Source organism: Antrostomus carolinensis, unplaced genomic scaffold (genome assembly GCF_000700745.2).
Source record: "Antrostomus carolinensis isolate BGI_N321 unplaced genomic scaffold, ASM70074v2 scaffold3262, whole genome shotgun sequence".
Taxonomy (NCBI): Eukaryota; Metazoa; Chordata; class Aves; order Caprimulgiformes; family Caprimulgidae; genus Antrostomus; species Antrostomus carolinensis.
Genome location: NW_010297376.1, coordinates 28 through 18,218, shown reverse-complemented (window position 1 = coordinate 18,218; position 18,191 = coordinate 28). Strand labels below are relative to the sequence as shown.

The window sequence follows — 18,191 nt, the reverse complement described above, 5'->3', positions numbered from 1 at the left end:
CAGGAAACTGGAGAAGTAGGGCAAGATTTTTGCCAGGAGCAACTAGAGAAGTAGATCAAAGTCTCTGCTTCAACTGATAAGAAAGTTTCAGAAGCAGACAACAGAAGCCTGTCAGCTCGTGTACAGCAGCTAGCTGCCTGGGATTTAATACATGAAGACTATCATTGTGGAAAGCTACAGACTGATTCTACAGCCAAACTCCTGAGCTGATTCATATTCACCAATTTCCAGCTGTCCCGCTACGAACTGGCATATGTCTTCACTTCTCTACAATTCATCTTCTCTTCAAGAGTCAGAAGTACTACATGTAACACTACCAGATAAGCTCATGCATCTCCAAGACACACTTTGTGTCATTTTGTAAGCACAATGGATGAAAATATGAGTCCTCATTACACGTTCGGAAAAATTTTGAAAAAAAACTGCAAGGGAAGGAGTCTGGCTGAAGAGATAACAGAACTTCACATGCATTCGAAGACACTTCAGGAGACATCCAGGAAGGCAAGTAGACAGCCCTACAGAGAAGCCCTGCTACTTCACTAGGGTGGCATGTCTATCCTTCAACACATTCAAACAGATCACCTTGGAGTTTTAAAGGACAAAAGTAAAACCTGCTTCTGCATCTGAAATCAAGCACGTACATTTAGCCTTTTTTAATATCAAGTTTAGAAATAATTCCACAATTTAAACAAGCGCCACAGGGAAACATCTTAGTAATGTTACATGTTTGCCAAGTATGTCTGAATAATGCCAACATAAGAGGTGCTTTTGCAAGGTCTACATTCTCCAGAAAAAAAAACCAAAAACAAAATCAAAACAAAAATAAAGCACATGAATTTGGGGTTGAGGTTGGAATAGGAGACAGTTCAGACCTGGTTTAATCCTGAGAAAGATGGGTCCTGAGAAGTACTAACAGTCATGCTTCTTTTCCTCTTCCCCACTGGAGATTCTAAACACTGAACAAACAATAGAGGGTGGCAGTGCATCAAACAGTATTGCTTACATTGCAACAACGGCCGGCGCAGACAGGCAACACCGAGGCGTTCGAGAAAGAACAGGGTAGCCAAATGCCATCCTTCTTCCACCAAGCACTGTAGTTTTCAAAAAAACTATATATGTTCGGTTTTGGTTTTTTGTTCTGTTTTGTTTGATTGATTTTTTTTTTTTTTCCCAAGGAGAAAATTTGAAAGATGTGACAAGGTAAATTTCAACTGTGAGCCGCTCCAAAATGGCACTGCCTTGACCAGGGATAGCAATGGTGACATTTGGCTCTATTAAAAAAGGAAATTCAAGTTTTGCTTACAAAATCATCCTTTGGTTCCACAAACTGCCCTTCCCCCAAAAGACATTTAGAAAAAGTAAATCTTCAGTAAGGAAGAGGTAGAAGGCATTTAGTCACCTTAAAGTTTACTTTCATAAGCATGCAGGGCTTATTTCTAGTAGAGCTGAAAATTTGTCTTTTAAGGTGGGAGTAAAATTTCTCCCAATGACCAAATTAAAATTTGAAAAAAAATTTATTACTTTTTAATATAACTGTCAGGAAGCTACTGGAACAAGATTACCATGCTATTCTAGTCTTTGTGGCTGACTTTCTTTTAACTGTGTATAGTCATCTCTAAAAAATCCCAAACTAGACTTAATTACAAAAAGAAACAGTAAATACTGTATGGTGTCAAGTGTTTCCTACATAAAGCACTTGGTTCCAAAGTGAAGCAACCCATTCCTCATTTTGCTCATTTGTACCTCCCTTAAGAACTACCTCCCTCATCTCTAAAACCCTGCAACGTAACGAGGCCCATGCCCACAGAGTGTTTACCACATCATTGCGTGGCTCCCTAACTAGTCTACTAATGGGGAAAAAATATAATGGTTTACAGGCAACTTTGTTTTTCACTTCAGCTGATGCAAATCTAATGTGTTCCTCCACTAAAATAAGCACAGCAGCATTTTCTAGGCCATTAATCCACATCAAGATGAAACAGAGTGCAGCAATGCCAACCTAGCATGACTGTGCAAAAGTACAGGAAAATGGCCCCAAAAGAACAATTGGAAATCAGAAACTAAAACTAGGAAAAAAAATAAATTAAAGTTTAAGTTATACTCTAAGTCATGCCAGAAAATTAAGGAGCCTAACTGCTTGACACAGCAGAGAAAAATAGAGCTCTACAAAGTGAAAGTATGAAACTTGGGAACAAAGTTTAACAGCGACAGGATTACATAAAGATTGCCTTTCAGCTGGACTCACAAGCTTTTCCAACAATGGTTGTATCTAAACATTCAGTGCACTGCACCTCTTCAGACAAGAGCTGTTATCTCATGTTAATCAAGCTTTCCCCTTCTAATGTTCATGGCCCTGAAGTTGGCATTCATACAGGCAAACAAAGGTAAACATTTTAAACACTAGTAGTGCCTAAACAGATGAGACATTCTCTGATGGCATATAGAGAAGATAAGTGGGAATCTTGCTTCCAATAAACAGCTTGATCACGTACATTGGTCCTGAAGTTAATTTCTATTAAGTAGCATGCTTAATGCATTGCCAATGCTGCCTGTCTGCCCGAGCTCGACATATAAATTGCAGGATTAAGCATATTTCACTCAAGAGAACTAAAAATAAAATAAAACCCAGTTTTCTTCTATATAAGGTTTTCAACAAGAAACATGCACTTCTGACTACATTTCACCCATCCAAACAAATGCAACAACCACAGCCCACCCCGCCGCCCTGCTTTTTTCTTTTACCAGAAAAAAATTGAGAGCAGTTTTTTGTTGTACAACATATGCGGGTACTCTACAACTTAACAGTTTTCCATCAACATATTTGTATAAATTCATTTATTTACAAAGACAACTGATCTACATGTTGGCTGTTAGTTGTATTCACAATCCTGATGGCCGAAGAGTTCTCTTTACCAGTCTGTCACTGCAAGATTTAATGCCCTGACAACTGGTAGGTCAGGAGTTCCCATGTTGGCATGAACTCTTTTCATCCCAGGAAGTCAGCCCCAAAGCCAAAGATAAGATTTGGCTTTTATCATTAAGGGAAAAAAAAAAATGCTATTACAACAGTCATTTTGATAATTAAACTCCATCAATGAGAAAAGCAGCTAAGTATTTTCTAGGGTTAGTTCATAATCTTGTTGCAAGCCTAGAAATCATCTCACAATCAAGTGCATCTCACAAGGTGGGTCAGAGACCCATATGTGTATGCCACTGCATTTAGAAGCAGACACCGAGAAAGCAAAGTTCTCACAATCAAAGAATCACAGTTTAGCATCCAAAACATCAGGTTTTGTGCAACTTTTTTTTTTTTAAAACTCATCGCTGCTTGAATCAAGTAACATAGCCATTCCCTTTAGATCTTTTAAACAAAGAACATTAAACTAACCTTATTACAGTGACGCCCAATACCCATTAGGAAGTTATCTGGTTTAATGTCTCTGTGTATAAAATTCTTTGTGTGCACATATTCAATTCTACTGATCATCTGTAAAAAAAAGCAACAAAACAGGTGAGATTTCAATGAGAGTAATACAATTCTCAAACTTCAATGAAAGCATGAATTTTTAGTGTTACCTTCCTCTGCAACTTAAGTTTATATATTTGATTAATAAAAACAAGTCTGTTTTTATGCTGTCCAAGTAAAGTTATCTTTCTTATATGTCAAAATTCCATAATCTTGGTCAGGAAATGGCAGATTAAATATCTGAAACTACTTCCCAGACATTCAAGTTCATGTTTTAACTACAGTATTCTATTAAAGAGTAATCTCTTTTTCTTACTTCAAAAGAGTTTTTTATACCTACCACAAGACAATTTTAAAGCTCATTCCCTCCCCCTGTCCCAGTCATTCATTCATCATCAAGCATGACAGGTAACAGTTTTCATGGAGCGAGTAACAACTTGATAGTGGCCCATACTGTCATATCTAGGCTACCATGATCCAGGAGTAACAGTGAAGGCGCAGAGAAACATCTGTGTTATCATATATGGTCATGCAATTTCCTATGCACGAGATCACAGCACATGCATTTACGTGGTTCAGCTTTCCAGCTACTAAAACACTCTTCACGCAGCCTTTAGCGAGTTGGATTGTTACAATATCATACCCTTGACAGCTGTTCTACTGGACTATGACCTAAAAACCAGTTCTGTGCACTGATATCACACTTCCCATCTATGTTTCCCAGATGACAACCAATTAGTGTTTATCATCCAAAGGAATACTGCACAAAACCCATACAGATTCCCTCGAGATGCTGTAACACTCAGACTCCAGCTAACTGAGCAGGCAAATGGCTCTCTGAAGCAAGCATACCACTCGCTTGAGGCAGCTGAGAATAGGGACAGCTGACCTACTCTCCATACAAATGCTGTGAGCTTCCTTGGACAAGAGCCTGGGATTCTACGAGCACCTGGCTAAGTGACAACTTGGTACTAACATAAATTACGTAATATCAGATGAAATTTAAACTACCATTGAAAATTCAACTCGATAAACCCTTACTGCCATTGTGCTGAAGACAGCACAATCAAGCTATTTATTAAATAGCAAGAAATAAATATGGGTGGCCATTTCAAATGCTGTACTCTCATGACCAAGCTGAAAAAATACCAATTGCTAGAAAAAGACTAACCAGATAGGTACTCCTGAAGCAACAGATCTCAGTTTTAAAGGCCTTGATTAAGTTTCAGGTATAGTGGCATCTCCATTAACAGCTTTAAGAACTGTCTTTAAGCACCACTACAACCAGAACTCTCCTTATTAGCTCATGGTCTGGTACCAGAAGTTACAGGGGGTTGTGAGTGCACAGTGGCATTCAGTAAGAACAGACCCATAGACTTGCATGTGGCCTACCTGTCACCATAGCTGGCCAAGACGTGACAGGTTTCCACTGAATCAGATCAGCCGTAACTGGAGATTGATTCAGATCTAACACCACCCCTATCACTGATATTGGGAGTTAGTCCACCCATATTAGTTTTGATATTTTATTAAGCCACCATTACATCGTTCCTACGCAGGCCAAGTGTTCACTTGGCTGTATACATTACTTATCACTTACACATTATTTAACCCACTAAGAGAACCACGTTGCACAAAATACTTCAGGGTTTTCAACAGTCCCACAGTAAGATTTGTACGTACCTGGTCTGCTAACATAAGTACTGTTTTCATCGTAAACCTGCGAGAACAGAAGTTGAATAGGTCTTCGAGGCTGGGACCAAGAAGATCCATAACTAGAACATTGTAGTCCTTTTCTTGACCATACCACCTGCAACAAAGAAAATTATTCAGCATTAGCAGGAATCCTAACACAGCCCAGGACACCATTAGCCCTCTTGGCTGCAAGGGCACATTACCAGCTAATGTTCACTCTAGAAATCTAATCAGAAACTAGGGCTAGTACCATCTTATTTTTCCTGGAAAAAAAGTCTGAGGGCAAAACAAAAGTTGGCAAGTGTGTGCACATACATTTGATTTTCCCTTAAGAGGAAACACTACACTTCAGCAGCAACTGAAATATAAAACACCAAAATCTAAATGCAAGCAAAGCAGAAGCCATTACATGTCAATATACTGAGGTATGAGTACAAAGTCTGAACTGAGACCCATCTGCAGGACACCTTACACACCTATCATTGTTTCCTGCACTATTTAACTTCATAGAAACATCTTAAATGCTTCAGGCTTTGTTTTCATGTATAAATTCTCTGCAACAGACTAAAGCAGCTCATGCACTTTACTCATATACTACCTCTTCATTTATTCATCCAGATTTAACAAATGGTAATCAAGTTCTACTGTCCTGTTACATACAAGATAAAAGCTCTTTACCAGTTTTCAACACCATAAAGGTTAAAACACTTAATTGTCATAAAAGCAAAAATACAGATGTAGTAATGTATCAGTTGCAGCCAAACAGACTGCAATATACACCCTTAAGTGTCTGATATATCAATTTGGGGCAAAAAATTAAATGTAACCAACACTGTGAAGACAAGCAGAAGGCTTCCCAAGCATATTTTTCCTTCCAATCCATGTCTAGCATTTCCATCACAGTACTGCTTTACATCATCTGCAACTGGGGAAGAGTAATTCACCACCTAAGCTGCCTAAGATCTGTAATCACACCCTCCACTTCTGCAAAGCTCAGCCGTGAATTTCCATACTTTAAATGGACACTGAAAGACAGAACCTGAATATTCTTCTCTACAGTCCTGCACATTCCAGATACCTACAGTTGAGTGAGGGGTATGTGTGAAAAACTGTTTATGAAGCTGTGCTGAGCACTAGTAAATCACTGTAAAGATTCAACACCTTATCGATGTGAAGGCTGCATTTTGCCTTTGCTAGGCACCTAGTCCTTGTGACAAGGACCTAGTACCAGCAGTGAATGGGTAAAGGCACTGACCAGCTCTCTCCTGAAGCAGTCCAACAGCAGTGGTGCAGACAAGCTACACCAAGAATATACCCCATAATAGAGCACGCAGATTTATTTATTATTTTTTTTAAAAAAGAAGATCAGCCCAAACACAGTAGTAGCTGGGGCTTAAAGACCTGTATAGACATTTTATTTCCACTTTAGGCAATGACTCCAGGACAGTAATACACAGTTGTCTGGAAAATAATTACCACTGATAAAGCTGACAAATCCCTTAGTACTCAAAGGATTCCAAGCTTAGCCATGGGAGTAAAGTAAAATGTTTACAAAACTGCAGAGAAAAGAGTCTATATTTGGATTTGTTTCAGGAACTACTGGCCTGTGCCTTCCCACTGTCAGCATTCTAGTAGAAACAATACACTTTTATCAAATTTATAACAATGCATTACAAATTTACAGATGGGTCCTGGATGATGCTCATTGTTTCACAGGTCACTCTAGGACCTTTTTTCATTCCCTACATCAACAGAGGATGCAGAAAATATGTATTTTGCAAGCAATCATTCAAACGACATGACAACAAAACAGTTTTCCACCAACATGTTATCATACCAATACTGTTAAGTAATACTTATCAGTTTTTGACTTCTAAAAATTCACTGAATGTGCTACAATGTTAAAAAAAACAAACAACAAAAAAACCCACCCAAACCTCCCTCCTAAAAAACCTTACAGGTGACTAAAGTGGGAAAGCATGCTGATGGTATTATTTGATAAAGTCTGTAACTTATGAAGTCGTTAATGTTCACGAGGCAACCTGATACCAAGCCATGAAACAAATGCACTTTGGAAAGACCTGCCTAGCCAGCCCATTTAAGGAGTGATCAGAAGCTAGTTCCAACTGCAAGAGTAACCAAGAAGAGTATTTTAAAAATGCAATGCAGACATAGAGAAAGAGTCAAAATGTGATGCTCTTGAGAAATGTTCTTAACCAACTACAAACCAGGTTCAGTTCAAGAATTATTGACTATGCCCGTTAAGTCTGCTTCTTGGTTCCTACCAAAGTCACCTATGCAAACAGCTGAGTAGTTTTCACAAGGCTCTATAAACAACTCCATAGGCCACAGGTGAAAAGTGAAACATTATGGTCACCTAGAGTAATGAAAACTGGAGCAAATGATCTGCCCAGTTATTCTGTCATATGAAATTTAGGTTTGTTGTGAAGAAGTCTAAAGAATATCAGCTCAATTGAAGCACTCTAAGTAGGAAATCAAGATCCAGATAAAACATGATTTTCTTCAAGAAATGGAAGTCCAGTTCAAATGCTGAGTGTAATTGTTCATTACAGTAATAGTTCAGTGCCCAAGAGGCTGCAGTGTAAGGGAAAAGGATCAAAGATCAGTCTTCAAATGAGCTAAGAAAATTTAGTTACAGCATTGCAGAAAAAGTGAAGCTGATGAAAAGGAAGCCTACCCTGGGAGCTACATTTTTAAAAGCATTTGGTTCCTCTATAGGGATCTCTCTGCTTAGTAAATGCAGTAATTCAGGTTGATTGCACAACCTCCATTTGGCCTACTTCTGCATATGCACAAGAAAATTTTAATCTCCTGACCATTTTGCACTGGTGAAAAGCAGAATCAGCTCTCCAAGACAAAGAAATAAGATAGGACCTCTTAACATCTCATTTTCATGTTTACCTGCCTACAATTCCTCACAGAAGACTGCCCATCTATTAATTTAACTACTGGCAACTGAAACTTCTGCTAGGGTAGTGGAGTAACTGGTGCTTTATTTACTTTGCTAACACTGCAAGTAAGTTTTCATTTCCTTTGGAACATTTCCAGGGAAAATGGGATTAAGAAGTAAGGCTACATCATGTCCATTCAAAGCCTAGTAGCTGCTACTACTGGCAGCTCTCAGTAAAAATGTTGAAGTCTTGGCTCTTCTCAGGAAACCTTGGATATTAGGATATGTAAGAGCTTGGCAAGTACTCCTCACTCCCATATTCAAATAATCAATGTAAGATGGCATATAAGCACACATTTTGGATGAGCACAAATTCCGAGCATTTTGGTATGCAAGTTTTAACAAAACGTAAAATAATATGGCAACAAACTGACCACAATTAAAAAAAACCTGGTGTCTCAACAAGAAACCTTCAGAAGTTCTAATACTGCATCACCAATGAAACTTTGAGTGAACTACTAATATGAAGGAACGATCCACACAAAGCCCTGGGCAACCATTAGATGACACTAACATCTCAGAACACAAGTGTCTTACACGTCTGTTAGAGCTCCATGGACTTTTTTTAAGCACACCTGGAAGTACTCTCTCACACTAAAGTTAAGGAAGCAACAGCAGCAAAACTTTTTAAGCAGGAGAGTTTTGAAGGGGAGTAGAAAGTGGGAGCAAGAGATTTAACTACTTGGCAGTTCACTTTGGGTGGGTAATGACTCTGCATATAGTTGCACACAATGTATTATTTCAAAAAGAAAAGCTGAATTACTAGACTAGTAAACTCATTATTTCTCTAATGCATTCCCACAGTGCTCTATGTCTCATCACGACATATTTCCTAAATAGAGAATTTTGATTCTGTAGCATAGGTCCATTTATATATACTTATGCCAAAAAACCACACAGAGTATGATTATCAGCCTTCCTGAAGAACACCAGCAGATGATCTGATACATTTCATAAAACATTAACAGGACATCATGAAGAGCTAAGAGTTATCCTTGAACCAGCAGTGTAACACACCAACATTTGATAGAGCAGTTAAGAACTCTAGTCCATATTTAAGCTGTAAGGTGTGCCCAAGCTCACATATGCACAAAAATGCTTTGTCATTCTCCCTTGCCTCATCTGTTTAAAGCTACTGATCAGTTAGAATACAGTAAATATCCTTTCTGAAGCTTTCCATCAAAGCATGGTTAAAGATTGAACAGTGACCTTAATCTGACTTCAGCAACTTCTCTAATTTGAAAGACCAAGCTCACCACGTCAACAAGTTTCCAAATCATGTGGTTTAGCAGCCTGATATATTGCCCCAGTACACCCACAGCTGAAACTCTTAACATCTTAAATGTCAATATTTCTAGCTCTTTGCTGAACAACCAAGCCACATGACACAGGGGTTTAAGTATTTGGTTTCCAAGTCTCATACAGTAAAGTGGGTATGCCACCAGAGCACACAAGTGAATGTTTACTTGAACTCATGTGTTTGGTTTATTTTTTTTTTAAGTTCTGCTCACTAATCTTAGACAAGCAGATGAAGTACTGATGCACAACTAGCACTTAGTAGCAAATACTGTAGTCAAGTCTACCCAAACTTAAATTCCTTTTCCATTTTCAGAGCTGCATCTTTCAAAAATGGTATAATGTCTATTTCAGCAGCTCCGTATTTCATAAATAATGTCAATAGGTGTTTGAGAAAATGTCTGTTAATAGCTTGGGATTTTTTTGTTTTGTGTGGGGTTTTTTTTGTCTTGTACTCAGAAAATATTTCATTTGTTTATTAGAATATTCCATTCACATCTAGTGTTATCTTCCTTTGAAAGGGTCAAATTGAGGTAGAACAGTTAGCAGAGAGGTGAGCGAAGGGATAACAGAATTAATGAAATTACAGTTTCAGACTACTGTACCCGTTACACAATTTCAGTAGATAACCAGTAGTTTCATCCATTACAGTGGCACTTGAAATTACAATAAGGTAACAAACCAGCACAGTTAAAGCTACGTGAGCTGGTCACGTGCTAAATAAAAGGATTCAGAAAATTCACATTAAAAAAAAAATCTCAAATTCAGATCAAGGCTAACAAAACTACTGAATAACTGTACAGCTGTTAATCACTGGTAAAGAAACCCTAAATCCCATGCATTTTGAAACGATGAAGGCAGCAAAGGTATTGCCACCATTAGCATAACGGCACATCACTTTCTCTGCAGTTTATTACACACAAAACCAGAACATCAGCTCAGTGTCACCAGACAATGTTCCTACGAACAGAGCAACTGTAACAAGAATATTTTGTTCCAGCTTACTAAAAGCTCTCCTCAATCAACACCTGCTTTGCCAGGTAACCTATCCTCCACTAAGGGCTTCTGTCAATTTGATCACTGACTATTCCAATGAAAGTGGTGGCAATCTGGAATTACAAACAACTGCAGAAGGTCATGCTTTTGTGAGACAAAAAAATACCTCCTGACGCCTCACTGTAAGGAAGTATGATACCTCTGTGAGAAGACTCGAATACTTAAACTCAAACCTTTACATTTCCAGAAACCTTCAGTCACATTAAAAAAAAAAAAAAAAAAAAATCAATTTGGACTTCTTTGATGTTACATAAACTTTTTCAACTTTAGTAGTTCATAGTATTTGACCCTATGATTACTCTATCGAGTCCTATGCAATTAGTTTCCCAGCATCTGGGCTTTCAAACACCAAGTGGAAGAGTTCACATGATGAAAATAGATATTGTCAGAAGAACTAAGGTGGATAAAAAAAGCTATTAAACAAAAAGTGTACAGTGAACAAGCAAGCTGGAAGGAACTTACTACTGGAACTACCTGAGATCACCTTATTAGCAAGTTTGACAAGTCAGCAGGCACATGAAGGTGAACATGCAAGTCTGGAAGGCCTCATGAACACAAAGGATTCAGACATCCTTCAGAAAACCAAATGACATTGAGCTGACGAACACTCTAGAAGTGCATGCCATTTCTGCAAGCATTAAGTCATTTATACAAAAGTCTCCATACCAGGCATTAGTCAGATGATGTGACTAAAGAGAAAACACAGACCTCCCTATAATCATATAGCTCTAACATCAGGGATCACTGAAACATAGTAAGTAATCCTAACCAGTAAAAGCACAGGTGATCTACAACAGACTGTGAAGCCACCTGTACCAATGCTTATGGCAGGGACGTGCAAGCCTTGTCACCAATGCTCCGGAAAGGAAACCCGAATCAGAACAGGGAAAGAAAACAGACTGCAAGAAAGATGGGAAGGTTACATTACAGGTCACCTCTGCGATCATGTATTCAAACAGCTCAGCCAGGCAGCTACGGAGTTACACAGCTATTCTTTATTGATATATAGAGATACAGGAGGACTGTCAGAGGCAGAAGGTTATTAAGAACACAAGGAAGAAATAAATGGGAGCTGACTGCCTATGGGTACAAGCATTTATCTTTAATATTTAGGCACAGAAGTAATCACTCGCTTTCCCTCCAACAACAGAATCATGAGCACTGCCATGCTAGCCTAGAAAGTTTTAACATTGCACCTGACTGATTCACAGAACTAGTAGTACGTTGTCCAAAACAGATGCTGGATTTGGACCAAAGGGGTCCCTTCTGATCCCATGTTCTAGACTTCTCAGGACAAACATCTCCTGACAAATAACACTTCAGACAATTTGGGAAGCATATTCTGCCCGTAAAAATATACTAATTTGGGTCTTCAGATATACCAGAGCAATACACATAAGAAAGGTATTCTATCCTCATAGGATTCATGTCTAAATTGCCACATATTTTATATTTCTCCCCTGAAGGTGAAAAAGCACTTCTTAACTGTTAGTCAGCTAGAAGTAATATAAATGAACTTAACATGGCATGACTGAAATGGAATATTTAGCAGATGTCATCTCACGTTAGTTGCCATGGTAAGTATGAATTAGGCCACCCAAGTACTAAATAAAGAAACAGCAACGAACACGCTACACTATGAAGTTAGATAGATTCTATAAATAAAATTCTGTATAATTTTTTGTACAGTTATGAGAGAAATATGAATACGTGAAGTATGGCAGTGCAACTCATCTCCTAAGCAACCAATAGGGTCATTTCATCTGCCTGGTGTTATGTTGCATTCATACTTCCGTGTAGCTGACTTGCTGTTTTGCCAGCCGTTTAGTGAGGTACCTTAACACCTGGTAGGAAGTGAGTAGGACATAAGTCACGTTTCTTCCATAAAAGTCAGCAGGTTCAGTTCAGTTGAGGGGGTAAGCCATTAATCTGCAGGAAACACTGCTGAGGAAAAGAGTGTTTCAGCAGTATCTCTGTCAATCACCTGTTCCCAACAAGAGTAGCACTGAACTGACATGGCACACGTCAGCTGCCTCTGCAAGGGCTGAGCTAAGGCAAGGAGAGAAAGGAAAAAACCCACAACAAAAAGGGACAGCTTCCTTTGTTTGCAAACTGTGGTCTCCCTTGGATGCTTCTAAAGAGTCCACAAAGACCAATTAAGACAAAAGTTTAGATTGTTATAAAACATGAAATAGATTTTGTTTAAGATGTTAATTCTCTCAGTAGAAAAAATTTAGGTATTAAAAGACTAGCTTTCAATTTTTACTTTGAGCTACCGAAACAAGAGGCTTCCTCTTACCTACTAGAGTGGTTCTACCCTTCAGCATGAAGCCTTAATAATAATAAAATATTAATCAATAGGAGGCTCTGTTACTAGAACCTTCCTCCTCATTACTCACAGACCTAAATGAAAGTATCAGTTTTACCAAAGAAGATAGAAAACTTTTCAGACTTAAATCTGACTGCCAGTTTTGGGCGTTTTTGTTGTTGCTGGAGGGAAGCACTGGGGGAGTTGTTTTTTGTTTGTGAGTTTGGTGGGTATTTTTCAGGTGATTTTTTTTTTTTAAGGCTGCAGGAATTTATTGGGAAAACAGTTCAGAATGAAGGTGTTTAAGAGGTGTATTTACAGACTTTTAAGCACTGCTTAATGAGATCAAAATTTGAAGTGCTCAAGGAAAAAGCTGTTGTGAGAACAATCCTAAAATTACCAAACTTGGTCACATCTTTCCATTACAGGTATTACTTAATGCATACAGGCAGAGTAACTTACTAATAGATTAACCACCAACATGACAGTAAGCAACAGAAACTGTAGATGCTTTTATAGATACTTTTTTTTCCCCTCAGAGCCTTTAAAATATGCTTCACTATTTATTAGACTGCGTAGTGATACATGGGTGGCAACACTGAATTTCTCAACATCAAAATATTTTGCAAGAACTTACTGCATTGAAAAGTTCAGAAATGTAAGGATGGACTTGCTCAGTTTGCAAGAGAATGTCACAAAAAGTGCTAACTCAGTAGCTTTTGGTTTTTACACTTACCATTGACTGAATTTAAATATCACCTTGATTAGCCTCACATGCTGTGCAGTATCTCTTTGGCCTTGTCCACAGAAGAATACACACAGTATCTGTTTCACATTCAGTAGGCTCCCTTCCTGCTCTTAAGTGCAAGGCTACTAATACACCACCGAAAGCCACAGCTGTTCCAGCATAGCTGTTCCCCATTCCAAACCCATGATAACAAAAACAAGTTATCCCACAATATTGTCAGGAGAAAAATCTGAAGCGTGCTTTTCTTTCAAAAATACATCTGAAAGTACCTAAAGGTAATCTTCATCAAGTATACAAACAATAGTTGATAAACACCATAAATAGCAAAAATAAAGAGTGGCTGTCACAGATAATTTGAACAACTGTTTTTGTCAAGACTGCTTTAAGAGACTTACACTATGAACAAAACAGCACACAAAAATAATCAAACACACTCTGCTGCATTCCTCCAAGCCAGAACCAAGAATTTGGGAATAAATACAAAGGTAGATAGCCCAAACTAATAGGATCAGTGCCCAGTTAACAAGATTACAGCTAAAAATGCTTCGCCACTGAAAAAGAGAAGAAAAAAGAAAAAGACAGCTGATGGCTGAGAACAATGAGAATAAGCCCAGCAGAATACTGTGGACTTTGCATTGTGTCCTAAAGGCAGATCAGATTGTTAGAATGTTAAGCTTGGTTCAAGAGCCTTTTGTGAAAAATGAAGGTAATAATTAACCAAAATTTGTGTATCAAGAACATACCACAGCTTAAAAATCCACAGAGCTTTTATATAAGGTTTTGTGAAACTTCAGACACAAGTTCAGAAACTTTTCTACTCTTCCAGGAAACAACAATAAGCACTGAAATCAAAGATTTGCAAGTCCAAAAGGGTTTAGAACATTTAGAGAATAAAGACATTCCAATCTCAATTTTTGCTACTTTATGTGCAAACACATTCTGCCACAGTGGGAGTACCGAGGCTTGCTGTTTACCCTCCACAACAAGTAAAGGCTCACAGCTGATCCCACAGAAGCAATATTAGAAAACTTTTAACTCCAAAACTGAGATTTTGCTCATTAGCTTTCTTGCCGTCAGCCAGAAAGGCCATTAAATCAACCTTATAGGCTACAAAAAAAAATTGCTTGGTTCTAAATAATTAAAGTGACACTCCAGATATGCTATCTTATCATTACTAAGTTTGTAATCACATCTAAAGGGCAGAATTCAGTTTTAAGAACAGGTGCCCAAAATGAATGAGCAATCCATTCCTCACCAATTATTTCAGCTTTGTGAGTCAAAGAAGACCACTCAGCAAGGCAAAGCCACATAACGCAACTTCTAGTAAGTTCATCTTGGCCACTGCATTACTCGAGTAGATGAAAAGTAGAGAACAAGTCCCTCACTCTTAAATGAGGAATGCAAGATCACATGTGTCTGTTTCCCAAATGTGCAGCACTGAGAAAAATGCTGCTGAGCCCAGCTTACACAGCACAGCAATAGAAAAAGCTTACGGTGATTCCTTAGCTTTCTATCAAATGCTCTGTTGATGCTGTTGTTGTTTAAAGGTGTCACATCACAGAAATTGTAACAAATGTATTGAAAGGTTTTCCTTCCACTTGATTCACCCTCCTAAATATACTGAGCCAAGAACAGCTTATTCCGACTTGACAGCATACCATTATAAAACAATGGCGCAACGTGTATTATCAATTACACATGCAAAGTGACCTAAGTACAAAGTCAGACGTTCTCCCAGCTTAGCTGCTGCCAAAAACACATGTCAGAAAAGCTTGAATTGTCTGAAACAAGACTCTCAGTAATTTCACTTTGGTCCTAGTTTTCGTAATCACCTATTCAAAGGCAGATCCTCGTTAAGCACCTCTGAGATCTCATCTGGTAGGTCAAGTCTTCCTCCTAAGATTCAGAGGACCATGGATTCTATTTCTACTAAACACACCACGTTTTAATGTTTGTCACGCTTGTGTCATCTTGTCTTATTTTGGGGGGGAGGGAAGAGGAAGCGTGTGTTAAAGAAAGGTCGTAGTTACTCCGTGGTGATGAGACTTCTAACCAGTCACTGGTTATACCAAAAACAAAGCCAGATACAAGAACATCAAATACAGCGGAAAGAAAACTTGAAGATGACTGCTGTAACTGAAGCTAGAAGCAAATTTCTCAACATGCAAGACTACTTCCAGTATTCCAGCTTTAAATAAAATGCTCTCACAGGGCATTTTAACCCAACCCAAGAACTTAAACAGTCATTCACTTCTGTTAGATGGAAAAGTTGAAAAATTTGCAACTTAGGCCTCGTTATAGCACCAAACCTTCATTTACTTAAAAAAAAGAAGTTTAAGAATGCCTGTTCTTCCAGTTTTGTGATGAAGCACCTGATATCCACTTGCTTTGGCTGTTTTCCCAGTTATCCTTGTTTTAGCATGTAACTATTCTGTGACAGCTTTCCAAAATGCAATTTCTGTTCTTTCAGTTGTGAAATAAAGGCACCCATTTGAAGAAAAGAAAGAAACTGTAGTCTAAAATAAAGATGAAATCTGTTTTCACATAAGCAATTCTGTGAATTGCAGCTGCAAGCATTCTGCTTAATTCAGGTATGTTTATTCTATTCCTGCAAAAGGCCTTAGTGAATGAGGACAGATGGCCAAGACAACACTGTCTCCTCCACTATACAGCTCCAGCTTACATTCAGAACAACAGCCAGTTGGAGGCAGAGGGTAGCTATTAACCTCAGAAATGCAGACTGGTTTAGTTTTTGTTAAAATTAATACATGACTAGAATATGCCATCATCATGACCTTACAACAGACCCTACAGGCCACTATTGAGATAAGAGCACATACAACAAAGTCAGGGAGGGGTTAACAGATTAAATGGAATCCACAGTGTGACCCAACATCTAAATTGAAATCGCTTCTGCCACTCAAGGAACAAAATTCTTTTATGCCATGGTGCAAACTTAAGAAATACTAAATTTAAAAAACAACTACTTACAAAGTCTAAAAAAATCACAACCTCTTGTACACAGTCTTTCTGGTGAAAACTGAAGTTTCATTTAATCCATTCTGATGCACAGATTCAGTAGCTGGGAACTAACCCAGTGTAACACCTCAATAATCTCAAGAGAAAACTCCTCCTAGAGTTTGCTACATCACTGATTTTCTTCCAGATCAGGAAATTATTAAATACTATTGAAAGTTTCAAACAGAATATGTAATAAGGAAGTCACATAATGAGCAACTGGCACTTTAACTGCACGGAAATCCTAGTGACGCATCTGTTGTGGGTAACAGAAAGGGGCTGCCATTTCGTTCCTGGTGGAGGTTCTCTGCAGTCTCAAGCCTTGCAGCACATAACTATGAAAGGAAAAGATACATGCCTGAGCACGTCCCTTGTCCCAACACGAGAAGGGGGAGGGTTAATCACGTCCAGCCGCCATTTTCTGAGCGGAGGAGGAAGACATGTTGGAAAATTTAAAAAGGAAAAAAAAAAGAAAAAAAAAAAAAAAAAAAAAAAAAAAGAAAAGGCAACAAAAGAAAGCAGCCATTTCCAGTACCGGCTCCAAACTCCCAGCCTCATCGAGAACATCTGCTCTCACCGAAACTGTTCCACACTGTGTCCTGATCACAAGAATTTCTCACAGCTCAGGAACTGCTGAAGATCTCACTTTCAAAGCACAGTATGGTTGGATAAGAGACAGTGAGCCGGTGGGGAGAACACTCAACTCATTGTAGAGCTTAGAACGGAGCATTTTTCCCCCCAACAGCCCAATTCCTTCCAGATAAATCTCTTTTTACTGGTGGTGTCGTGCCTCACACTAATATTAAAGAAAAGTCACTGTACTAGCATACATGAATGATTCCTACCGTATATGTGGGATGCCAACTCCTCCCTGCAGAATCTTGTATAGTTTGCTTTCATACAGCAGCTGGGGATGTCTAGCCTTCTGAGACTCCAACTTTACAGCAACTTCCTACAGTGAGAGGGAACAAGGAGTCAGAGCAGAGCGTCCACCAAGCACAGGCTTGCCACTGAGGTTTAAGGGGCACAGCACTTCAACATCTCCCACACACACCCCTGCTTCAAATGCTTTGAGGTATAATTTTTTTTTTTAAGCTCTCGGTGCCCAACATCCTGTGTTTTGTTGTGTCTTCAAATAAAATCCGTATCATGATGACTTGTACATAAATATCCATCCCAGGTCATGAAATAGAGCTGGAGATGTAAAGTCTTCAGATTCATGAAAGTGAGGAAGAACATACGTGGGTGTTTCTTCTTTACAGCTCAAAGCCGTGAGGGGGAGGAAGGGAAAAAAAAAACCCCACCAAGAAAAAAAAAGAGCTGAAGAAACAGGGGATCTTCTTTGTTTCTGTTACTGTTGACAAAAATGACAGTGTTCCCCAGCTGAGAGAGAGGGGGACAGATGACTGGTGGGAGAGGGACGACTCTGGCCGCTCATAAAAGACAAAGTATGCTTTCCCACAATGGTGGTCCCCTCTCCCTACCAGCTGCAAGCGAACTACCCAACTGCCGGGGAGGGGAGACCACCACCGCACGGCTCTGCCGTGTGAAGGGGCACTGCCACCCCCCCGGCGATGAAGGCCCTCGGGCTCGGGAAGCCCCTCAACCCCGGGGGCTTGAAGGAAGCACCTTC

The 18,191-nt window shown here is 38.9% G+C and overlaps 1 protein-coding gene across 3 annotated transcripts in view; it reads right to left on the bottom strand.

The window, feature by feature from the left end:
* LOC104520393 (casein kinase I) overlaps positions 1 to 17,504 on the bottom strand; it is a 33,409-nt gene extending 15,905 nt beyond the window's left edge. The window contains exons 1-4 of one of the 3 annotated variants that reach the window (XM_010162078.1): positions 17,404 to 17,504; positions 5,150 to 5,276; positions 3,389 to 3,487; positions 873 to 956 (exon numbers count right to left, since the gene is read on the bottom strand). In XM_010162078.1, the coding sequence (XP_010160380.1) occupies positions 873 to 956; positions 3,389 to 3,487; positions 5,150 to 5,239 (273 nt within the window). In that variant the 5' untranslated portion in view covers positions 5,240 to 5,276; positions 17,404 to 17,504. The remainder of the gene's footprint in view (positions 1 to 872; positions 957 to 3,388; positions 3,488 to 5,149; positions 5,277 to 17,403) is intronic. The other 2 variants (XM_010162076.2, XM_010162077.1) reach the window with 2 other exon arrangements.
* Between the last annotated feature and the right edge of the window lie 687 nt (positions 17,505 to 18,191).